This window comes from Panthera onca, chromosome D4 (genome assembly GCF_046562875.1).
Source record: "Panthera onca isolate mPanOnc1 chromosome D4, mPanOnc1 haplotype 2, whole genome shotgun sequence".
NCBI lineage: Eukaryota > Metazoa > Chordata > Mammalia > Carnivora > Felidae > Panthera > Panthera onca.
In genome coordinates, this window is record NC_138351.1 from 23,521,526 (window position 1) to 23,547,285 (window position 25,760).

Below are 25,760 nucleotides of genomic sequence, written 5' to 3' on the forward strand. Positions count from 1 at the left end.
CCATGCAGCGGCCAAAAGTAAATCATCAAGGGGTATGATCATTATTATTAAATCTGGCAACTAAGGCAAGTTAAATGCCTTTATACTTAATGCATTACAAGCAACTAATCCACAACTCTATTTAGGGGCTGTGGTCATCCTGAAGAGACACACAGGGGCTTCAGGGACAGAGATGCACACACACACTCAGTTCACACAGAAACCCAGGCCTTGGCCACACACTACTTCTGTTTTCGCGGTCTTTTCTTCAGTACAAACCCAAATATATCACTATAATGAAACTCCCCACTACAAAGCCTCTGGATGTGCGCCTGAGTAGCTCAGTGGGTTGAGTGTCTGACTTCAAATAGGTCATGATCATGCAGTTTGTGAGTTCAAGCCCTGCATCGGGCTTTGTGCTGACAGTTCAGCCTGGAGCCTGGAGGCTACTTCAGATTCTGTGTCTCCCTCTCTGCCCCTCCCCCACTTGTGCTCTGTCTCTCTCTCTCTCTCTCTCTCTCAAAAATAAATAAACATTAAAAAAATTTTTTTTAAAAGCCTCTGGATATTCTGACCATAAATCACTTTTCCAAAAGAAAAACAACTGAGCAAAAGTGGTTATGTGAGAACTAAAGTCCTGTAAAACATCTAGTGATATCAAACAGACTTCATTTTTTTTTTTTTTTTATGTTTATTTATGAGAGAGAGAGTGCAGGCAGAGCTGGGACAGGGAGAGGAAGACACAGAATCCAAAGCAGACTCTAGGCTCTGAGCTGTCAGCACAGACCCCAACGTGGGGCTCAAACCCACAGACTATGAGATTAGGACCGGAGCCGAAGTTGGATGCTTAACCAACTGAACCACCCAGGTGCCTCAAAGAAATTTCATTCTGAATTTCAGCATTAGGACCCAGACTCGTACTCTTGGCTCAAGTTTTCAATCTGGATTCCACAGATTTACTGAAGGATTGTAAGATGTCCACAAACGGCCAAAGTTGTTGTGGAAAAGCTATGTTGTGTATAAAAACATGTGGGATGTTTTTTTTCTCTCTCTCTCAAAAATAAATAAACATTTAAAAATTTTTTTAAAAATTGGGGGGGCGCCTGGGTGGCTTAGTCAATTGAGTGTCCGACTTTGGCTCAGGTCATGATCTCATGGCTCATGGGTTAGAGCCCCGTGTCAGGCTCTGTGCTGATAGCTCAGAGCCTGGAGCCTGCTTCGGATTTCAGATTCTGTTTCCCTCTCTGCCCCTCCCCAGCTCGTGTGTGTGTGTGTGTGTGTGTGTGTGTGTGTGTGTAATCTGAAAAATAAATAAACATTAGGGGCATCTGGGTGGCTCAGTTGGCTAAGCATCCGACTTGGGCTCAGGTCATGAACTCATAGTTCATGGGTTCAAGCCCCGCGTCAGGCTCTGTGCTCACAGTTCAGAGCCTACAGCCTGTTTCAGATTGTCTCCCTCTCTCTCTGCCTCTCCCCTGCTCATGCTCTGTCTTTCCCTCAAAAGTAAATAAACATTAAAAATAAATAAATAAATAAATAAACATTAAAGAAATTTTTTTTAAATGTGTGGGATTTTTTTTTTTTTTTTTTTTTTAATTTTTTTAATTTATTTTTGGGACAGAGAGAGACAGAGTATGAACGGGGGAGGGACAGAGAAAGAGGGAGACACAGAATCGGAAACAGGCTCCAGGCTCTGAGCCATCAGCCCAGAGCCCGACGCGGGGCTCGAACTCACGGACCGTGAGATCGTGACCTGGCTGAAGTCGGACGCTCAACCGACTGCGCCACCCAGGCGCCCCTGGGATTTTTTTGCCAAGCAACTTCTACCTGATTTTCATACAGGCTCAGGATCCGCAATGCTTACAAGTAGCACCCTCCATAGGAAGCACATTAAACACTACAAAACAAGTGCCCCCTCAGTCCAACCCACTGGCAAGGGTACGGAGGGAAGTCTTGAATGCAAGCTTCAAGCAGTCCGCAGCCTCCTTGGGAGTAACAAAAGACACACATGAAAAAAACATGATTACAGAACTTGGAGCAAAAATCAGTGGTGTGACAGGCCACTGTTGGAGCTGTCGTGGAAGGCCTTGAAGTACACATGAGTGTTGTTATTTGAACTGGACCTTGAAGGATATTGAGAAAGGCCATGTGAAGCTTCACAAAAAGGCCTGGACTTTTTATAAAGAAAACACAACAACACACAACACTTTTTCAGGCACGAAGAGGAGACCCACTGGCTGGAATAAAGGACTTGTTAAGAGGAGGACAAAGCTGACCTGGTAAGACTACCAAGGACAGTGATCAGGGCAGACACACGAAGCTGTGTGAGTGACAGGCAAAGAGGCCATTACTGGAGTAAGAAGTCAAAATCAGAAAGAACAGACATAACAACATACCCAGAGACCCTAAAGGGGTTTTGCCTTCACTACGTTAAAGATGCCCCAGTACCAGGGCTGGAGTCATGAGCGTCTGGATGTAAGCTGGTGGTCTCTAAAGTAGAGTGCACATATGCCAGAGGCCGCCCAGGACATGCCAATAGGGGGCATGGAGGATGTGATGAGAACTTGTATTTTAACCCCTCGGCTTAAAATTTCCACTTGTTACAAATGTATACAATATATTAGTACATAATATATTTATAACTTATAAATCTGTAAGTATAAGTCTGGTGATACATTTTCAAGCGTTTTACTGACATGTTGCACAAAATACCACTGGCTAATAATCCAGTTAGACCAATAACAGCACTAATACCAAACCCAATACAGTACTGCATGTATTTCGGCAGCTATACAAATCATATGATTTGAACGTGCAAAACTCAAACATACTTACATTCTCAAAAACTGATTCCACTTCATCAAGTGAATAATGAAAATCTAATGAATATCTACCGGTACACAGGAAATAGCTGTACACACAACTCTACCTCTCCCACATGTACGGTGGTATACACACACCACACTTCACAGTTTTCTCTATTTGGCAGATGAAAAAATAAATTCAATGGATGGAAGTCTCCGTTTGTTTTTTCCTCCCAGTCTTTTCCTTATATCCAAAATGACCTTCACCCTACCCTTTCTTGGCTAACGTTTTGTGGTCAAAGAACATCTAAGCAGCAAATAACACTTCCAGAAAAGCCAAGATTTGTTTGTTATACCTTGTGCGAGAACGCGTGGGGGAAGGTTATAAACATTGTGCTCTGAGTTGCTTTCATGTTGCTTCAAAGCAGGCAAACAGAATTAAACTCAGTAATGATTAAAAACTGAAACGTGAGGGGCGCCTAGGTGGCCTAGTCGGTTAAACGTTGAACACTTAATTTCGGCTCAGGTCATGATCTCACAGTTTGTGACATGGAGCCCGGCGTCGGGCTCCACACTCACAGCACAGAGCCTGCTTGGGATTCTCTCTCTCTCTCTCTCTCTCTCTCTGCCCCTCGCCTACTCACGCTTGATGCTCACTCTCTCTCTCTCTCTCAAAATAAACTTAAAAAAATTGAAATGTGAAATGATGAAAATACAGGTTTGTGCAAATTCACAGGTTGTATGATAACACTGTGTCAACATTTCTTGGTTTCATAAAACGCATGGCAAGTGGGTGGTCTATAAACTAAACAATTCTGTGAACATCATCATTTTGCAAACAATTTTAGAAACTGTTTTTTTGTTAAGCCAAGTGAATAACAACAAATGAATATCTTAATTTATGTTAAACATTTCAGTGTAAATTTTTTTCATTTTTCAGATCAAGCTACGTCTCAGAAAAAAATTAGAAAAGCTCTCCCACATGAGTGCCCACACCTACACACACACACACACACACACACACATACACACACACACACACACACACACACACACACACACACACACACTCGGGCATGCACTCTAACTCAAAACACCCAACTACAGTCATAGAACAATACTATGGCATGTTTCATATTGCAAAACTCACCAATCCCATTGGTGAGGACTGTTTTCTATCTATAAATGCCTACTCTTGTCAGTTATTAGCCACCCTCTGAAACAACTGCCTAAAACTTAATTAAAAATCATTATACCAAATATTCAGCATTAAAGGTACTAGAGTTCTAAAAAAAATCTCAATTTTCAAAATCTGAAGTAACAGTAAGCAACAGGGATGGGGGTGGTAGGGACAATCCAGCCAATCCAAGCCTATGAGAAGCCCAGTCAGTTTCTTAGTTTCGTCCAATTTAATCCACTCCTGAAGACCACAAATATTTAATAACAGAAGAGCAAAGACTCAAAATCTATGGAAAACTAAAATGGTTCCATGAGCCCAAAACTGAATATATCATGAGTTTACCACATAAGATGATTTACTTAAATATCTGCTAAAGGAACAGATTCTTTCTGTGTTTCTTAATAAACACAGAAGAGGAACGTCTTAAGCCCTCTGGCCAAAGACTCTTCTCAATGGATACACAACCCAAGCACTGGGTTTCAAACACTGGTTGGAGGTGAGGTCTGGAGGGATGACTCTCCTCTCCTAAGAGAAGCCATACTTGAGAACCTGCCCAGTCTAACCTCATTTACAGAAAGGGAAACTGAGGCCCAGGCAACTAGTCAATGACTCACCCAGTCACTAATCAAAGTCCCCTAAATGAACTGTATTTTACACCAAGGGCCATCCTAAATAAAGATCACATATTTTGTTCCTCACAGAGTTTGTTTCTGGGTTGTTGTTTTGCAGGGGTAGGGGCCGAGGGAGAGAGAGGGAGAATCAAGCAGGCTACAGGCCCAGCACCGAGACTGACACGGGGTTCCGTGAGATCATGACCTGAACTGAAATCGAGTCAGACACTTAACCATTGAAGCACCCAGGCACCCCTGGTTCCTCATAGTTTTTTGGCATTAATTTTGAATTTTAAAAATATTTTTATCTTAAGGACTATGTTTTGTGAACCCTCCCTTAAATTCTGTGCCCAAGGCAAGTGCATACCTCACCTCACCCTAGTCCAGGCTCTGGAGAGAAACCGTGAACTAGTTGATTGTTGAAGGGGTCGGGCAGGGTGACAGAAAGTAGGGAGGAATCGCCCTGATTGCCAATAAAAAAACAAAGGCTAACCTTGTGCCTCAAAATGTGGGTTCTAAATACACAGGGAACTTTCTCTGTTTTAACTGATGCTTATCAAGGGCAGGCCTGGCTACTGAAGTAAAGTTGGGGACCACTTCAGTCTTGATGACAGCTGCTGTATCACAAGGTTACTAACACCTGGCGGAGCTTAACTCTGAGTGCAAGTACTCCAGCTAGTCTTTTCCCATTCTGAGACGTGGACTTAGAAAAAAAAAATCTCAAAGTGAGAACAGTAGACAGAAAACACACATGGTTAAAAAGCAGGAAGAAAGGTAAGACTTGCAGACAAATAGTAAGTCACATCTAAGGGATTAACCCACAGGTGAACCCTTAACAGGGCCACCTAAGCACTTTTAAAACACTACCAGAGAACAATTTATTTTTTAAGGGAAACTTTAAAGCACATATCAAAACGGTGGAAGCACTGTCACTCCGAAATTTACGTGGTCTGAGACACCACGCTGGCTGCAACATCACATGGAGCTTGGTTAGGCTCTCATCTGTTTTTTTCTCTTTCTCCTCTCCTTCCCCACCCCACAACCAGCACTGCAGAATACCTCTTTCCTTCCAGAGCGAGTCCTTTCATTTATTTTTAAATTCTTGGCCGCCCTGGAGAGCCCCGAGTGCCTACTCTGCCCGCTCTTCAGAAGAAGAGAGGCACAGAGAGACAAAGTGACTGATCACACTCGCTGGCTGTGAGCTCGGCCTCAACCAGGAGTCCCGACAACAGTTTCAAATTTTCTTTTGTTCTTAGACATATTTTAACCTGCAGACAGTATTGCTCGGTTGGCTACAACTTTCTACCGACCCATGGCTGTGACCTCCACAGACCAGTCAGTACTGCTGATTTTCACGAACTCCTAGAACACGCACCGAGGCCCGATGTGATTGTGTATCATGAAGCTGTCAGCACAAAGAGCGAGAGAACAGGAGAGACACGCAGCCAGGCAGACTGGGCCACCACACAGGCCTAAAGGTGATTTCATCACTAGCCTCATCCTCCAATGGCAGCGGGGTGGGTAAAGGAATGAAGCCCTAAATTCTAGGGACGAGGTGACCCAAATCCAGCTTCAACAGAAACTTGGGCTTGACAAATCCCACACTCTGAACACAGGCCCAGAGCTGCAGGCAGATCAAAACACCTACCCAAAATACCTCATCACAGGATGGGGCTAATCACTTTTCAAAACTGTTAAGTGCTATATAAATTCACACCACTAAAGACAACTTATGGCATGGCTTCATCAGCACGCTGAAAAGATACACAAGTAGAATAAATAAGGCTTATGTATTTACAGTGAATCTTGTTCCAAAACTATCAAATGAGGTAATACCACACACCACATGACAGAAAACAAAACTTTAAAGATCACACTGCCAAACACACTAGCCACAGCCCTCAAAACAACTAGATTCACATTAACCTGCTATTTTCTAACGCACCCTAACACTTCGGTGGTATCAAATTGCCTCAATTTTTCATGAGATGTCTCCACCTCTCCTGTAGAGATATACCTAAAATTTATGATCTACCTGGAGAGAGAAGGAAGCACAGGCAGAGATCTATAAAAGACTCAAAACAAAAAAACCCCAAAAAACTGTCTTAGCGCTACAATAACAAATTTAAGTACCCATTACCATCCCTAGTCCGCTGACTTTTCAGTAACCAGCCACAAATGGGAACAGAGAAAGTAAGGGGAAGGCTTATCAGGAAGTGTTGACACAACATAAACATGGACCGTGGGCACAAAACCAAGTAAGGAAACCACAATTATACCATTCTCGATTTGGACGCACTTCCACTTTAAAACTTCCAGACGGAAAAGTCGGTGGTGAGATCTGACACTGAAATCTCTACAACTCACTCTGTCGACAAACCCGCTGAAAGGTGGGGAGAGAGAGCGGTAGTCACAGTGCAGACAAATCTTAACAACATTAAAGCTCTCTCCACGGAAAGTTTCCCCATCGCTGTGTGTTTTGTTTTTTTTTTTCAGTAACAAAGATGTTGTCAGAAATGACAATTTTTTGTGTCCCTTGATGATGCCTTGCTAGCATTTGGTTATAAGCCATAAAGCAGGACTAATTCCAGCCTGTCAGGAGTCTCGCTAATGCCCAGTTTCCCCCCAGAGAGAATTCCTGTCAAATCTAATGAGAGCTCCAAAGGCTCTCTCTACAATATAATGAGCACTTAGGCCATGCTGGTGATCAGGCGGCAAAAAGCATCAATTTGAGCCTGGCTACACCCTGGGGGCCAGACGTCACCAGTTTTAATAAGAATTATGATTACTAGCTGCACCAAATGCCTCCTCAGAACTTATTATTAATGTGTGACATTCAGAAGGATGTTTTTCAAATGTAAGGCCACTTTAAACTGAATTATAGCACTGCTTTGCACACCACTCTAGTTAAGGGTCTGTCAGCATTTACAGTATAAACTAAATTTCAGGGGACTTAATACCCTACCATGAAGAACATGGCATCTCTCAGCTTTTCACATTTTTCAAATTACTGAGCCAATTACACACAGCATATTATTAATGCATACTGGCTCATGGATGGACAATATACACCCACAAATGCCCAATAGAGTATAGAAACTCATTAGAAACCTATTTTCACACCATGGGGCTCCTGACCCTCTTCACCCCTTCTTCCTTTTTCCTACTTGATAACGAAGAGGTCATGTAACCTACAGGAACCCAGAAGAATTATACACCTCCTTTACCTCCCCAATAAATTCTGCACCAGCATACAACATCATACGGAGGTGGTGCTTCCTTGTAAAGGAGTTGGTGAAGTTATTAAATTCTTTGAGTTCACGAGTTTAAGAAAAAACTCAGTCTCCTCTTACCCTTCTACGATATTTGTTAGCAAAATATGTGCCTTTAGGGTAACTTACAAAAAAAGTGGCAGGTTACAACTCTTCACCCAGTTTATTTGCATAATTCATTTAAATCACCATACAACTTCTTGCCCAATTACTATCAACAAGTTACAACTGCCTCAATCAGACACTAGCCACTGAAACACACAAAAAACAAAGGCACAAGCCCAACATAATCTAGGCTACCAACTTTGCAAATCAGAATAAAATCAGCATTTTAAAGGCCCAATTATATTATTAATGAAAGGCCTTGAACTTAACTATCTCTTTCCAAAAACATATCTGAGAACAGATCTACTGTACAAGACGGTAACTTAACATTATGAAATCTATGATGAATTAAAAATCAAAGAGTGCGGAGTTACAAAAGCAGAATTCAACTCTGAAACACACTTGCTTAATGAAAGTCTTTGAATATAAGGAAGATCTGAAGGCTGAACTAATCAATTTCTCCACTGTGCCCCAGCCGGTCAGCCATGCTCTTTAATTTAATGAAACAAGGGTTTGAGATGAAATAGCACATATACATCAAGTAAGAATTGTATTGTTGCACTTTGAAATGTGTCCAACTGTGCAACTTCATCTGATGATAATTTTTTAAGAGGCAATCGATTTCTAAAAGACTTATTGTACCAGCGTCTTGATGAAAAAGTGAATGTCAGCATATCTCCAGAATACTTACACCCTGCCATTAATGCTTTCTTTGGCAGACAATGACTACTCAATCGAGGGTCCTTTGGGCTGAGCAATCATTTAGCTTTTCTTCTCTTATGAGGTCCTTAGTGCCTTGTTCCAGCTCAATACTCTTTTTATACACCATTATAGTAGCCATAAGTGTGAATTTTATGGGAACTTGCAAACTCATAGTCATAGCTAGAGCTTTCCAGTCACTAATCTTTTCATGCTTTTAAAACCACTAGGACTGAAGCAACTCCCAACATATGCTGTGGCCATAAAAGAATGCTTTTTCACCTCCAAATCCGCATCAATTGAGAAATTTTTCAAAAAGATGTCTGCTAATAAGCCACTAACCTTGAGTGTCATTTTATGCAACCCCAAAGCATAAAAGAGAACCCCATAGTTAGTCATACATTTTTTAACCTGATTAGGGAACTCCCAAATATCCTTCTTTCCCCCAAAAGACCACACTGCTTTCCAAACTAGCAAAAAAACATTAGCTATTCTGAATTCCAGAATGCTACAGGATACCCAGATCTTTCAAGAGAAGAATAAATCTATCCAGGTGGAAAAGTCAACTCAAGACTCAATTTCTATCAGTTTGTAAACAGGTTGGTTCACATTTTCAAAGCACCTCTCATCTAGTCATTTAAAGATTCTGTAATTGTCAAGAAGCAACCCTTGCTGCAAAACACTGTCACCAATTCACAGGAAGGGAAACCAAGGCAGAAAACCAGCATACAAATCCTCCCACTATTGAGGATAAAGCCAGTTTTATAGAATCGTCACTAATTTCTCATTTCAACTTGATTTAACTAAAGCTTACCTGTTTATGCATTTCTATGTTTAATCCATAAGACATTTCATAATACTGCAAAAAGAAAAAAATCAAGCATTTCGTTAACTCATGTTTTATAACGTTAAGAACACATATTTGCTAATATTACATAAAAAGGAAAAAAGGACAATCTTTGATACCTACCATCACATAGTGCCTCTGCATTTCTGTCTTTTCACTTGCCAGTTTCTCACATTCCAATTTAAGGCTACAAAAACAAAACATGCAACTTAATGTAAACATTATGTCACTTGTTTTAACATCTGCCTCACATATTTGCACTTCAAGTAAAAACACAGACCAATGTGGAAAAGCCATAAACTATCTAGGTAAACATCCAAAAGCTTTGTCCTTGCATTTAATAGGGAAAAGGGATAAGGTGAACAGTATAGGGTATCCATTCAGCTATTATTTTCCTTCTTAGTGTATACCTGGTCAGATGCCAAGAATGAAGAATCTGTCAAAAAAAAACCTCTGATCTTCCCAGAAGACCAATTCCTCCTCCTGGTCATCTGTTCCCTCCTACTTCCCCACACCAGTTTGCTCCTTTGGACTCCACCAAAATCTGGCCTTTGCACAATTCTCAGCCTCAGACATAGACTGTACTACCTTTGCCAACTCAAATAGTCTCTAGGTTTGAAAACTGTACTTATAAAGTTACTTCTACAATTGTTGGTCCGTTTTAAAACCTTTGGTTTTTAAATCCCTGCCAAAATATGTTAAGTAGCTGCTGCAATAAAGTGCTTTGAAGTCCTCCTTGCTTGGTAAACACTAGTGGGCAGGTATGCCTCAAGTTCCAGAGATAATTATCTTGAAGCAGACAAAAGGTCAATAATCAGAAAGCCTCTGACAAAAGAAGAAAATTCACACCCAAGTGTCTGTGTGCTTTTTCTCAAGCAGGACAAAAATAAAAACTGTCATTACAGTTATCTCTTAGCGCTAATCAGCTAAGACTTCATAGAAACAAGGAAAGAAAATAACATTTCTGGAAAATTCACTATGGACAGGTGTTTTAAATCATTTTTCATTTATGAACCTCTTGAAGTAGGTCTCATCAGGTGAAGAGACTAACCTGAAATGTATATAAATGAGACTGGAATCCCTTGTTCTACCCAAACCAAGGAAGAATGACGCCAAAGCAGGGAAGCTTTACCCTACACATATCCACCCCCATCTTCACCACCAATGACGGGCACAGCTACCAGCATCTAGCCTTCCATGATGGACTTTGCCTCAGACAAACCAATCCTTTAGTATAGCAGAGCGATTTCAACATTGGCTCTGCCTCCCTAAACCTGCACTCCAGGGCTGGGGCATCGATTGAACCAAGGTTTCAGCTCAGCTTGTTGCAAAATAAATAAACGAAGTGCAAATATTGACGGTTCTCATGCAACTCCTAAATACTCGAAAAGACTCCCTGGAACAGCAGCAAACGGGCAAAAGGGAAACAATGGTAGGAGGAGGAGACTAGAGAAGAGGCGGCCCGGGAAGAACCTGGAAAGGGGGTAACTTGAATGACAGGTCTTAACTGCGACTCCACACGCCACCGCCTGGACGCAAGTACTAAGTACAGCCGCCACCGCCACCAGGCAGGGCGAGGAGGGGCACCGGGCTGCCCCCGGGCTACTGCTCGCCCAGCGCGGCCGGACACGCACCTGTGATACTGGGCCTGCAGAAACTGGAATTCCTCTTTAATCCGGTCCAGGGACTCCGGGATAGTGAACTTGAAGGGCTGGCCTGCAGCCTGGTGCGGCGTCTGGGGGCCACCAGTGAGGGGAACCGAGGGACGGAGGTGGGGGCAGATAGATAAAACAGTAAGTCAGAGAACGGAGAAGTGGGTGGGCCATAAAAAATAGTTAGAAATGGCAAGAAACGGAGCCCCGAACTCGAGTTTGCTCCGCACTTTACAGAGGCAGGAAGTGGTCCTTCGCCGGTGCTCGAGCCTCCAAAGAGATTCAGAGCTTCTTCCAGGCTTCAGGGCGGGTCGCGGTTACGTGCGCCCAAGTCGCCCGGCTGGAACGACAGAGGCTCCCGGGCGGCCGGGGAACACCCGGCCAGATTGTCATCGAGGACACCGCCCCCTCCCCCAAGGGAGCAATAATGACCCCAAGGATCAGAGTAGAAAAACAACTCCCTAACGCTCCCCGTTCCCAGAATCGCCGGGGCCATCTCCAGGAGCGCCGGAACGGGGGCTGCATTGACATGTAAATAGGCGAGACGAGAAACAAAGGGGTGGGGGCGCCCTACCCGCCACAGGGAGGCGGGGGGGGGGGGGCGATGTCGCTTCGAAAAAGAAACCCCAGCCTCCCCGGGCGCCCCCACCCGCCCTGTCTAGACATCAACTTCTAGGGGGCCCATAGTAAAGGGGGGAAATTGAGAGTTTCAGCTCATTCCCCAGCCCAAGAGGGGACCTAATCAGCCTTGCACCCCTAGAGGCTAGGGAGTCCTCCAGAAATGTAACAGAGACCCGTCTCCAGCTCGGGAAAAGCGCCCATCCCTACCCCACCCCCCATCCCACAGCCCAGACCCTCCAACCAGCACCCTGCCGCGCCTCACCGGGTGCCGGCTCTGCGGGAACATCGCTCTGGCGGCGGCCGCAGCTCTGTTTCCGGACAACTCGATTCTCCGCTCAATTTCCAACTTTAATCCCGCCGAGGAAAATTTAGCCGAGAAGCCAGGCAGAAACGAGGAGCGCGGGGAGCGCGCTGGCCACGCACGCAGGCGCGCTCGGCGGGGCGCACCGGTCACTTGGCGCCCGGCTGCTCCTGCTCCCGCCGCTGCGGGTTCCCTCGCTCAGGGCCACATCTCGGGGCGCCCCAGGCCCGGCTGCACCAAGAACCTGCGCGGTGACGCCGGCCCCCAAGAAAAGGGCGCGGGGGCTGCGATCCAACCCGCGGGCCTCGGCCGCCCCGGCAGGGAGGTGAGGGCGCGGTGATTCTGGCCGCGCTCCTCTCGGCGATCCGCGTGCGCGGCACTCTTCCGGGGCAAACAAATCCAAGCGGACTGCTTTTCTTCGCTCTTCCCCCGTTCCGCCTCCTCTCCGGGTTTTCCCCGCGGCGCCGACCGCGGGTGAGGTGCAGGTGGCCCGGCGCCCCCGGCTAACACCACACAAACAAACCTGGCGACGTTAAGGACCGACCGCTGCGGGTCCGGGCAGCGCCTTCAGCCGGGCGCTCGCGGGCTCCGGGGAGCGGCAGAGGCTCCGCGCCCGGCGCTCCGAAGCCTCAGCCCGGGCGGAGGAGCGCGGGATGACGATGAGGCGGGGAAAGTGCGGAGGGCGCGCCGGGAGGCGGCTCGGCACGCCCCGTGCGACCAACACTCGGTGTTCTCCCCGGTTGCACAAACCCTCCTGGCCCGGCGGGGCTACTCCACGGAGGGTAGTCCCGCAGCCGCCCGCTGCTTCTCGATCCCGGGGCGCATCCGGGCGCCGCGCCCCGCGCGCACTCGCCCCGCACGGCCGGCCCAGCCGCTCTGGACTCTTCCTCCGAGCCCCTTCCTCGGCCCTCTTTCCTTCCTTCCCTTCGTCTGCTGCTACGCAAAGGGCGCTCCAGCCCGCTGCAAAGTTCTCTCACGACCCGGGGGGCGACATCCACGAGATGATGGGGGAAAAAAGCAGGAGTGCGCTCCGAAGCTCGGCCTCCCTACCCGGCGGGCAAACTCCGCGGGCGGGTCGGGAGTAGTCGCGGCGGGGGTTAGGTCGCCACCGGCCGGCGGAGGTCCGGGATGGTGGCGCGGGTCCCGCCCGGCCGTGAGAGAGTGGGGGTGGCGCAGTCGGCCGCCTCAGGGACGCGGGGCACAGGGTACCCGCCGCTGCTGCTGTTCTGCAGCCGCCGCTCCCGCCGCCGCCGCCCGCGCCTCTCGCGCCGGTTACATTAACACGCGGTTTCACACTCCGGAGCTAACCAGCGCCGGCCCCGCCCAGCCCCGCGCGGGCGGGGGGCAGGAGCGCAGAGCCGGCGGGGACGTGGGCCCGGCGGTGACGGGGGGAGTTGGGGGGGGGGGAAGCAGGGAAGCGTCGCCAGCCAATCGCGCGCGTCGCGCCCAACGTGGGGTGCTGACGCGACGCGTCCCCGGAGCCTATGGCAGCAGAGCACCGGACGGACCGTCCTCCCCCTCCTCTCCTACCCCGTTTGCTTCCATCTCCGCCGTCTCCTCGGTCTCCCCTCCCACCCCTCTACCCCTCCTCCGCCAGCCGCGTCCTCCCGGGCTCGGAGAGGAACTGTTCCTGGAGGAGCCGCGGGACGTCGAAACCAACCAATGAGAAGAGGCGAGACGCGGAGATTGGCACTGTGGATGGGAAGGTCGGTGGGAAGGAGAGCGGCGGGGCTGGGCTGTCAATCAAAGTAACGTGGGGCCTGCGAGGGAGCGCGCGGGAGCGCGCGAGCGGGAGGGCCCAGAGAGTGTGTAGTCGCGGAAGCTGGGGGCTCGAGTTTGCAAAAAAAAAAAAAAAAATCTTGCCACTTGTTCACTTTTCCCTTTAATGGAAATCCTAAAATATCAGTGAAAGTAACTCAACTAACCGCGTAGTTTCTTATGGGGTGCGGGAGTTGGGGGTGGGAGGGGTGGTAGCTTGAGCCAAACGCGTCTTTCAGTGTTCGCCCCTTGTTTGATGCTCCTCTTTTGAAAGTGAGGTCACATTCAAAAATTTCTCTGAGGATTGTTTTTCCTTGAGCTGCCTTTTCGTGAGAAGGCGTGGACTGTGCACTTGGTGGAAAATGCGGCAGCGCCTTGGCTGGCGTACGTACACCGGCCGTCTAAGACTAGGCTTTTAATTTTAGTGCTCACTCCCTTCTTTGCACCCAACGTGGTAGAGATTGGCTTTTATTGGCGCCTTTCAAAGGACTTTGCAAAAAGGTTGGCCTGTTTTCGTTTGGCGGGAAGGATACCTAAGTTACTGCCGGGGTAAGGCACGCGCGTCCCAGTCTTAAATCGAGGCTTTTGCCCGGGTTCGAAATCTCTGGTCCTTGTCTTCAAAGTATGGACTTCGCGGGCTTGGAGTAGGGGACTGCTGAGAGTTTTAGGGGCCTCTCAGCAGCTTGAGCACGAGTCTGATTCCAATTACTAGAAACAAAGGGAGACAATGGGATAAACCAGCTTTGACCTGGAAACCTGTCCTGCCCACTCTTAGCCCCATGCTTCGGATGGTTTCCCCGGGCTGAGCTGCGTAAGGAGCTAAATGGGAAGCGTTGGGTGCATGACATGGCTAAAATTCTTATGAGTGGAATTTGACCTAAAAGGTTTTTTGAGATTTTAAATAAACGGGGCACACTGTGTAAATCTCCGGTTTTTGTCTGTTTCTCCAAATATACCACCCAGCAGAAAACCTTCAGTATTGCCGCATTTATATTTTTGTTTAAAGAATAGTTAGGTTGAGCTGTTGCCACACAGACACACAGACACACACACACACACACACACACACACACACACGATTGGTGAATGAACAACGGTGTTGTAGCCAAATGGTGGTGAATTCTTCCATAAGAAAGACACATCGACAAGCATTGATCCTACGTTGGAATATACTTAACACGTTTTTGGTATTAATAGCCCCCGTGTCCTCATTATTTTACTTTCAAGAGACTTATGAAAAGGCATTTATTTAAACAGAAATACATTTTATTCGAAGGTTTGCTTTCTCAGAGACCTTTTTCTTGAAATATTAAAAGAATCATTTTAGATAATACATTTCACTGTTGGAGTTGATTTTAAATATGTATGATATTGATTTGTCTATAATTGCATCAATCCCAAATATCAATTATAAATGAAAAATTAAAGGAGCAATTTTAGCCAGCTTGTACAAGGCCATAGTAAATTCTTAAACAAGTTTCGGCATGCGGTTTTCCAGTGTTCTCATTAAGTGGGTTTGGGGAGGGGGTTATATTCATTTTGCTAACTTGGAGAATGAAAAGGAAGCAAGCACTGCCCCACTTTCCTGAGTTAGATTGATTGATGACTCAAAGCAGGCTTGCTCCACATATAGGACTTTTTGAAATAATATGATCCATGGGCAACTAAGCTTTGACTTTGGCAACCTGCGTTCCCTCGAAAACTTGGTCTCTTGAGTGGGCCAGTCTGTGGTCAGTTCATCCCATAATCAGCCTCAGGACTGTGTAAAAAGAACTTGGATGCCACAAATATGCCTGTGCCTGCTCGTCCAACTGAAACAACTGAGACTTCTCCCTGGCTTACCCAAGCTTTACTTTGATTTACTGGCACACACTGGTAATTAGGTTTGAACAGAGAAATTAAAACGGTATATTTTGAGACAGGAGCCTTCTGAATTCCTTATAATGTAGTATCTGGAAAAAAGAAAGAGTAATGATTTTAAAATTGGAAGACCTTTAATTGTGTGCATAAAGATGGTTGGTTTTCGAGTGTATCCCATCCTCCTTGACAGAGGGAGAAGGCTGGGCCCCTTTTCAAGGTCATATTTTCCTCTGTGATTGTCATGCTGTAATAATTATACTACAAAACTCTCATCAAACTGCATTACAAATGATGGTGTTTAAACAATCAAGTAGCTTTAATCTTATGTTTTAAATGATATATGTGCAGATTGTCTACAGCCTGTTTAGAAGAAAATAATCCTACTCATGAAATCTATAATTTTAGTCTTCTATTTAAAGTCTGCTAACCATAGTCTTTTTTACCTTTAACATATTCATATGTTGGTGATGTTTTAACATAAAATGATATTAAGTACTGTGCTTCCACAGAAAATTGTCTCTGAAAAAAACAATCCCCTTTTTATCCTCTGCAAAGAAACAAAAAGATTGCCAGATTGTTTATTTTATCGTTGATGTATATATGGGTATATTTCCATTCATTTGTTGCTGACTATCAAATTTTCATAACTCATGAAATGGCACAAGTCATTACAAAAACTAGATGTTGTATATAGTATAGATTCTGGACAAAATAGAAAACACTGTGGATGCTGGTCATAGAAATTATGCATCTTTTAAATCTATTACTATTTTATTTGAAATGAATAATATCTAAAGTTCACTTGTTATTTTCTCTTATAGCTGTGAATTATTTCTTATATGTTTTCTCATCTGCCTTTTTTTTTTAACTGAGGGTTTTCTTAAACCTGAGAATGTAGGGTCCAAAAGAAATTTTCTCAGCATTGCTATATAACCCTTTCCCCCACCTCTTTACCAAAGAAAAGGGCAGTACGGGCGTGGGGCATGGAGGAGAGAAAGCAAAGAAAGAAAAAAAAAATCAGTAGCAGATCCATGCAGCAGTAAAACCTCAAATAAAATCACATCCAAAGAATCTCTTGCGGTTTCACACAATATGGTAAAATTAGAGATTGCAGGAAACCAACTAAATTAAACTGGGAGCATTTGAAGAGAAACGAGCAGAGTTTATGAAAATGACACATTGACTGACCAGTATGCTTTTTTATCAACAATTTCTTTGTTAAGATGCAGATCAAAGGAACCTGCATATGTTTTCATTTTGTTCTAACTAGAAAATTACATCCAGATGTTTAATAGGCATTTGGTTGGTTTTTCAGCATTGATTAGATATGTTGGTTCTGTTTGCTTACAAGTGTAGCCGGATCATTAGCTAATGCAAAGAAATGTTTGCTGTGAGTTGCTAATTAGGGCTTTTGGAAACCCTCCATGCTCAAGAACAATTTGTACAGTGGCCAGATGAACTTGAGGGACTTGAGGAAGTTGTTTTCCTTCTCTGGTAGGGTGGGGAGTAGCAGACAGCCCCATTCCCTAATCTCCCTTTGCCTATGGGGATTGGGATGCTATCCCTGAGGATTCGAGTACAAATAAATTAGGAAGAGACCACACAGGCACTCCCAAACACGGAGATCAATGTGCCTTTTCTGGAACCACCATGTTGTCTTTGGGAGTGGGGGAAAGTGAACATCTAAAACGCTGAACATTAACATGTGGAAGATGCTTGGTGCTAATGTTATCAAATACACAGCCTTTTTAAGTATACTTTAGAGACAGATGGGAAAGCCCTTTATGATAAACGAGTGTACTTGAATTCATTACTGTAGTACTTATAATTAAAAATGTCTCTTTTGCAATTTCAGTACTTGCACAGGGTACAAGAGACCAAGCTTGGGAAGGGGAAAGCTGGGGCTAGTGGGAGGGTTGGAGGGAACAGAATTTTGGAGCCAAGGATGAGCCTGAGAGGAAATGCAGTGTTTACTTTCACAGCCACTCATTTGTTTACCTTGTTAAAGCCCCAAAACTTGTAGGAGATTAGCCATTCACATGGTATTCAAATAAACTGTTTGAGAATTTGAGGCACCAGGCGGATAAACTTCTTAGCTGGCCAGTCACGTTTTTCAAAACACTTGGCCTGCAGAAGAACACCACCTCCGTGGAGGCTGAACTTTTGTTTATTTAAGTCTGTATTTCTAGAGAGGTATCTGTCCAAAATAGCCTGTGTCCATAAGCCGTCATGGAAGCACAGATACAAACCCCACTAGAGCATTTTCTCCCACATACACATGCCCCCTCGGCCTGTTTCCATCTTATGTCCATGGATGGCACGCTCCTATGTGTTCATAGATTCACGATTAGTTTTCCTTGAAATAGTTCAAGCAGAGGGCCTTTCCGTCAGAGCGCTCCAAGTCTTTGGGGAGCTGCCCTTGAAAAGCAAAGACAGTATTTTGAGGCAAGATCAGATAATTCCTGGAGCTCAGACCATAACATACCAGTGTGTCTCAGTGAAGTTAGCAAGCCCCTGCCTCTTTTAGCCCATTCCAATGTCCGATAAAAGTTTAATTTCAGTTTACCATTTAGCTCAACAGAAGCTGAAGAGTCAAAAGAAAAAAAGAAAAAAGTAGTTAAAGGAAGCACCTTTGCTGGTCCTTCTGACATGTTCACCTCACAAGAGCCAACCTTGACCCCTGAATGCTGTCTGTGATGACCTACCTTGCTGCAGGCCCTGGACTTGCTAGGAAATCAACATGAAACCGGGACACCTCTCTCTTGACCTTAAAAGCTTTTGCTTTGGCAGTATCGTTTAAATAACTTTTCTTCCTGACACTAGCAATTGTTTTTGAGGAGTTGAAGCTGGAGTTCAGCTAATCTCTGATCTCTTGGTGTTCCTCATGGTGGAAGGCGGGTGAGCTCTGGGAATAGATAAGGAGCTAGAAGCCTAGGCAATATTCCAGTTGGCTTCAAGGTCTCTAGATTGGAAATTCTATGCCTAGATGAACAAATCATGTGGCATAAGTACAGGATGTTGGGACATTTCATGAGATAACTGGCCTGGAGGCTCCTGGGTGGCTCAGTTGGTTAAGTGGGTTTGGGTTTGAGCCCCACATCTGGCTCTGCATCGACAGTGCTGAGCCTGCCTGAGATTCTCTCTCCCCTCTCTCTCTGCACCTCTCCTGCTTGCTCTCTCTCTCTCTCTCTCTCTCTGTCAAAATAAATAAACTTAAAAACAAACAAACAAAAAAAACACCTCAGGGTACTAGGTTGAAGCCCCAAGTTGGATGCGGAGCCTATTTTAGAACAAATAAATAAATAAAAATTAAAAGTCAATATTATGGGTGTGGGGAAGGGAATGGGGAAGAGTATTCCCTAAAAACAAAGACATAATCATGGAAATGCAATATGTTAATCTTTATTGTCTCCTTGTTCAAAAAAGAAAGAAAGAAAGAAAGAAAGAAAGAAAGAAAGAAAGAAAGAAAGAAAAAAAAAAGAAAACCAGCAACTAGGAAAGACTTTCTTGGGCACTTTGAATGTGGACTAGATATTAGGTTATACGGAACTATGGTTAATTTTCTTGATGTGAGAAAATTCTGGTTGTATAGGAGGATGTTGTTCTGAGAAGATGCATGGCATGTAACTTCAAGTGATATCTGCAACCACAAATAACGAGTGTGTGTGCAGAAAGAAAAAGCAAATTTGATGAGGGTCTGCAGTCACAGAATGTAGGGATAGAACCTGTAGCTACCCCTTTTAGCATTTCAACTTTTCTGTATGTTTGAAATTTTTCATGATAAAAGATGGGAAAACCACTTCAAGATCAGTGTTACACCTTTTTCTTCATGTGTTAAAAAGGGGATTCCGAAAAGATTGATTCATGATGTTTCCAGTTTTAAAAAGTACGAGAAAAAATGGTGTGTATTTTTTTCTTTCTGATCATGGAAAAGCTGCCACACTGATAACCGAAGTATTACCCACTATCTCTGCTCTGGATCTTTTAGTTCTTTTATTATTTATGTTACTTTATTTTTGTTTGTTTTCTCTACAGTCTCAAATGAACCTTAGCAATCAATTAATATAAAATGGAAATCTTTAAATAAATTAGCACATTACATTAGTAATTCTTAAATGCATCGTTTTGTGGGCCATCAAGCTCAGAATCACCAGAAAATCTACTATAAAACAAAGAAAACTTTATATATTAAAAATAAGGTAGCAGCAAATAAATTTTAAGTATTATTTTTTAATCTTTATTTATATTTGAGAGAGAGAGAGTGCTAACAGGGGAGGAACAGAGAAAGAGGGAGACACAGAATCTGAAGCAGGCTCTAGGCTCTGAGCTATCAGCTCAAACTCAAGAGCCATGAGAACCATGGCCTGGGCCTAAGTCAGATGCTTAACCAACTGAGCCACCCAGGCATCCCTGTTTTAATTTCTTAATTCCCATTATAAATAGTTGTTCTGCTGTCTGTTTCATCACTTGAGCTTCACAGTGAAATTTATAAATTATTGGTTTGGTGTTGAAATTTCCTTAATATTTTCAAATTTAATGCTGAAACATATGATTGTTCTATGCTAACCTTTAAATATTAATCATGAAAGAAATGAGAATAGCACTAAATCCCAGACACTGATGTTATGCTTATCTAAAACCACAGAAGCACATATTTATGATGCGTTAAAAGGAGTTTCCCAGAAAGTCGTGAAGAGTGACAAGGAATTATCTGAGTCCGCAGTTGGAATGTCCCCTCTATCTTTTCTTTTTCTTTCATTGTAGCTGTTTAGCGTGTTTTTGTTTTTCCTATCACCATTATGTTTATTGAAAGGAAAACTTTCTGTGACAGTGGTAAGCAGATTCTGGTTTGTGTGTGAACAGATGAAATTCATGACTTTCAATGAAAACCTTGAGTACCTTATAGGGAGGCAAAATAGGAAAATACAGGGACACCGGGACTTTTCACACAGGGACAAATCAGTCCATCCAGTGTTTCTAGCCACCATCCACCTAAGTAATGACTGTAAAATGAATATGATAAAAATTACTGCTTCACTCTGATGGAAAAAGCCCCCAGGGGACAGAGTTACCATTCTGGTTTCCCCCATTCTCAGCCTCCACACTTCAGAAGAACTGGCAAGCTACCATTGGCACTTGAAAAAAGTGTTACAAAACACTGACAAGTATTACAGGAATGTTGATTAATGTAAACAGCCTGCCTCAAGGAATAATATCTTTCTTAAGAAAACTGGTTTTCCAATTAGCATTTCTATGGAGACAGGTATCTCCAGGTAACTCAGGGGAGTGTTTCAGGAAGTTATTTGTCTTTGTTGGGGGGGGGGGGGGGGTTGTCATATTGACATCTTATTTTCAGAAAACTTGAAAAGAAGCAACTGATAGATTAAAAAGTCAACAGGCCTTAAGAAGGAAAGAAATTCTGACACATGCTACAATATGGACAAACCTGCAGAACATTATGTTAAGTGAAATAAGCCAGACACAAAGACAAATACTGTATGATTCCACTTACATGAGATGTCTGGAGTAACGAAATTCATGAACAGAAAGTCAAGTTGAAGTTGCCAGGGACTGGGGAGAGGAAGGAATGGGGCATTACTGCCTAATAGGTTCGGCATCTCAATTTTGCAAGCTGTAGAGTCCGCCGGATGTATGGTGGGGAGGGCACCACAACAGTGAGAATGAACTTAATGACACCAAACTATGCTTCAAAATGGTTAAGATGATACATTTTATGTTATGTGTATGTTACCAGTTTTGTTAAGTCAATAGGATTCCGTTCTGTTGTGCATCAGTTAGTTTTACAGTGGATTCTCATCCTATTCATTTCCTAAATTTGTGTATACATTCCATTGTTTATTGAGCACTTACTATGTGTCAGACATTCTTCTGAGTGCTTTACTTGTTTGTGTTACCTCATTTGATCCTCACATCATTTTTATGAGGCAAGTACTATCATTATCCATGTTTTATGGAACAAGAAACCTGAAGCCGAGTACAGAGTCACAGTTGGGAGGGCTGGTTTTGAACCCTGGCACTCGGGAGAGCTCACTAGGAGCCACTACCCACAGCTGAGTACTTAGTTACCCTTTCACAGTGCCATTTCTCACTCTCCTCTCACTAGATTACATCCCTCATTGACCTACTGATAGAAAAAGGTTTATATGTCTTTTGCCCACAAGCTTGGTAGGATTTCTCTTGGCACTTTGGAGGTAAGGTTGATACTTTAAGAATTTATATTCCTGCAAACAGAGCTAACAGCTGCCTCAGGGCTCTGGAATTGTGCCCGCCAGCAGAGAAATGCAGTCACTTTCAGCTGTGCGCTTTCTGGCAGCACCCAATCTATACCCCAAATTGCAGTTCAGCAAATAAAGGCAGGCTCAGTAGCCAACTGAGCAGAGGAATGAGGGAGACTGTAAGTCTTCATTCAATTAGAACAGCAGAGCAACTTGTTCTTATATACAATTTCACAAATGGTAACACTTTTAAAAATAAAATTACAAAATTAGGGAGACCAAGATAGTTCTGTGATTAATAGTAATTTGAGATGTGCTGGTAACAGTAGACATACAGTTGGGGCCTTGATAACACGTCTGGAAACATTTGGCCTATCAAATGTAAATGGATTTATTTCTATCCTCCAAAGCCTTCTTAAAATCAATGGCTTTCAAGTATCTTTGACCATGAACCATAGTAAGAAATACATTTTTTAAATCTCTGTCTAGTTCTCTCTTTCACACACACACACACACACACACACACACACACACACATACACATGCATACACAGGCCACAAGCATATAACACCTGGTTGACCAACACTGCTTTAAATTACGCAGTCATGTTAGTGAAGGTTGTCTAGAGAAAAAGAAGCAATAGGGGACCGATGTTAGGAATTGGCACATACACTTTATGGAGGCCAGAAAGTCCCACTGTCTGCTATCTGCAGGTTAGAGAACAGGACAGCCAGGGGTATAATCCAATTCATGTATAAAGGCCTGAGAACAGAGGGGCTCCTGGTATCAGTTTTGGAAACTAGAGGCCAGAGAACCAGGAGCTTCACCTCCCACCTCAGGAAAAAAGGAGAGTTTGCCCTTCCTCCTTTTTATTCTCTACTGAATCAAATGCTAATCTCCAGAAACACACCCACAGACACACCCAGAAGTAATGTTTTACCAGCTATCGAGCATCCCTTGGCCCAAATTGACCTAAGATGAACCATCACAGCTATGGAATGTTTTAATTCAATTAACACCTCAGGCTCATCGAAAGTCATTACCCCAAACAATACTCAGTAACATTCGGACAAGATTGTTCTTTCCTTTACACTTTTTACAATGATAAATCATAATTCTTGCCTTAAAGTTAGTCACAGTTCCAAATCAGTAGGATTCAAAGCTCTTCAGGGAATTTCCTGCATATTCTTTTGTCATTCCCTTTTCCGCTGGCCCTTTTCTTCCTTTCTGCATCCCCATCCCATCCCCCACATCCATGGTACCCCTCATCTACCTCCCTGCTCACACATACCCCCAACCCTAGAAACAAAAACAAAAATTTAACAAATGTGTAACAGAGTACCAGGCTCAGAGACAGGGGGTCCTGAAATGGAATTCCAGTCAGCTTCCTACTGTGTGACCTTGGACAAACCACTTCCCCTCTCTGGGCCTCAGTTTCCTCACCTATTAAGTCAGATGATAGCACAGGTTTCTCCTGGTGGTTGCTAGACTGAAAGAGATGACCTGAGATAATGCAGTAAAGTAGTTAACACCGTGGCTGGCCCTGACAGCCTTCTTCCCTTTCCCTTCTTTGCCTGGGGCTTGATGAAGGCCCTACCCCCTCGGAGCGGAGCTCGGGAAGTACCAGGCTTGCTACTGTGCAGCATGGATTCCAAAGGTGTTTTCTGTGGAACTTTAGTCCAGTCATGGCCCAGTCCTCTGGGGCTCAAGAAGTACGTCATCATGTGCTTCTTGGGGACAGGGTAAGTGGATCTCAGGAAAAGGCAGGAGCCATTGACCTTGAATGCCCCCCCCCCCCACTACATTCATAGGCTGTTTCATACCCAAGAAGAAATAACAATAATACACATATCTTTTGGGAAATAAAAATGGAATTTGGGGCGGAAGGGCTATGAAAAATAATGAACAACAGTTCATCACAACATAAAACAGTTACTTTTGGTGGCCAAATGCCTTGGATTGCCCAATTTAGATAATATAATAAGGAAAAAAAATGTAGCTAACCAGTGAGAGCTTAATGGAGTTAGGTCTCAAGTATGCTCTTCTTGAATGTCCCGCCATCTCACCCAATGAATATGAAGTTGTACATTGGAAAGACCTTGAGAAATACATACAGAAATTAGGAAGTCAGTTAGATATTAATGGGACTCTTTTTAGGAGTGTGATCTGGTCTAGGATTATTTTTGAACTGGGAACTTCCACTTTCCTCCCAGAGACTTCCCTTTCACATCATCTATTTTATTAGCGGTGGCCAAGGTCTCTCAAATCTGTGAATAAGGTTTAGTGAGAATTGATGAGCCCTGTCTAAGTAAGAATCCTAATGGCCATGGGTTGCTGTTATATGGTAGAAGTCAAACTCAATTATCTTTAAATTCAACAATTCTCTGTCTACCAAGAGACTGTTTAGGACCTCTTCTATGTGTCTTTCTTCATTTGAAATCTTTCATTTGAAATCAGGCCTGCCTACTTTAGAAAGATGGGAAAAATTGAAATATAAAACCTTTGTTTATAAGAAGAATGAGAGACAAAAAAAAAAAAAAAAAGGATTTTTCTCTGTAGGTTTGGCTGTTCCCAGTAAGGAAAAATTAGACCATCAAGTAAACAATCTTGGCTACTCCAATTAGACTTAAAAAAAAAAAAAAAGAACCTTATGCCTTATGATTTATAAAACACAGTATGCTTAGCATTGCTGTGTATGTACACCAATTCTATCAGCTTTTACATAGCTATTGTTTCCCTCCCCCATGGCAGCCATTTCAGGAAAACTTCTGTTTGGGAAGATAGAACAAAGCCTGTCTTTATTCTGTGAACAGTACTGAGCTCCCAGGATTGGAGGAGGGGAGATGAAGAAGGAATAATGAACAAGGAGAAGGTGGTACTCAGTTCTTCTTACATTTCACTCAATAGGAATTCCTTCAGTGTCAAATGGAGAGGCATATCAAGAATTTGCAGTCCTTTAAGTGTTATCCAATATCTTCAAGCAGATCTTTCAGAATATACCCCTGTTTTTCAATACATGTGTTCACATAATAATACATTCACAGACATTAGGACAAGCATGGACTGGAAGGTCCATAATTGCACTGGGCTAGAATTAGAAGATTCTTTTCTAGGCATGAAATATTCTCATTTCCATCATCCTTTTGGGTTGAGTATGGCAGCCAAGATGGTGTTGGGGAAAAGTGTGGGTGGGGAGGGGATGTTCATCGTGAGTGGAAGAGGTTGATGGTGAGAATCTTTATTTCTAGTGCAAAAAGAGCCTAAAATGTTCCTTCCGTGAACCCTATCATTCACATTTCTTGAAAAATGTTCTGATAGCATGCTGAATAATTCCGCAGTCTCAACAGATACCCAATAAGAATCTCAAGCTGAATTTAGTTTCACTGAGTTTAGCTAAGTGGTCTGTATAGAAAGCAAAATAAACAGTTCTTCCATATGTAAAGGGAATCAGTAGAGAAACAGCCTCTTCAAATATTACACAGAAAAGTGCAAATCATTTTACAGTTTGGTAGTGATGGCCTCCAGCCAGCCTTTAAAGTGAGTGGCATTTCTTTGGGGGAGCGGGTTGTTTTTTTTGTGTGTTTTTCTTTTTTTCTTTTTTCCCCAGCCACAACAGCTCTTAGGGGCTAATGCCTGACTCATGAAGCTCCAGCTTCAGACTTCATACTATGGGCTGTTGGTCCTTAGTAGGTGGACATTTTCCCTTAACTGTTAAGATTTAGCTACCCCACGTCTCACTTTGGGGGTGATTAATGGAAGTTAAATGTTTCGAAGCATGATCCATTCTAGGTAAAAGGTTATTAACCAATGTGTTTATTTGGATATACACAAAAA

At 43.7% G+C, this 25,760-nt stretch overlaps 1 protein-coding gene and 1 long non-coding RNA gene across 9 annotated transcripts in view; one reads left to right on the forward strand and one right to left on the reverse strand.

Moving 5' to 3' along the window:
- TLE1 (TLE family member 1, transcriptional corepressor) overlaps positions 1–13,334 on the reverse strand; it is a 91,020-nt gene extending 77,686 nt beyond the window's left edge. For 4 of the 8 annotated variants that reach the window (XM_060609993.3, XM_060609991.3, XM_060609989.3 and 1 more), the window contains exons 1-4: positions 12,033–13,333; positions 11,132–11,232; positions 9,621–9,684; positions 9,465–9,509 (exon numbers count right to left, since the gene is read on the reverse strand). In XM_060609993.3, coding sequence (XP_060465976.1) covers positions 9,465–9,509; positions 9,621–9,684; positions 11,132–11,232; positions 12,033–12,056 — 234 coding nt within the window. In that variant the 5' untranslated portion in view covers positions 12,057–13,333. Of the gene's footprint in view, positions 1–9,464; positions 9,510–9,620; positions 9,685–11,131; positions 11,233–12,032 lie in introns of all 8 variants that reach the window. The other 4 variants (XM_060609996.3, XM_060609994.3, XM_060609992.3 and 1 more) reach the window with 2 other exon arrangements.
- Positions 13,335–13,535: 201 nt separating this feature from the next.
- The window catches only part of LOC132676449 (uncharacterized), a 181,716-nt gene continuing 169,491 nt past the window's right edge, over positions 13,536–25,760 (forward strand). Inside the window, exon 1 of the long non-coding RNA XR_013551823.2 lies at positions 13,536–13,777. This is a non-coding gene — a long non-coding RNA (uncharacterized LOC132676449). The remainder of the gene's footprint in view (positions 13,778–25,760) is intronic.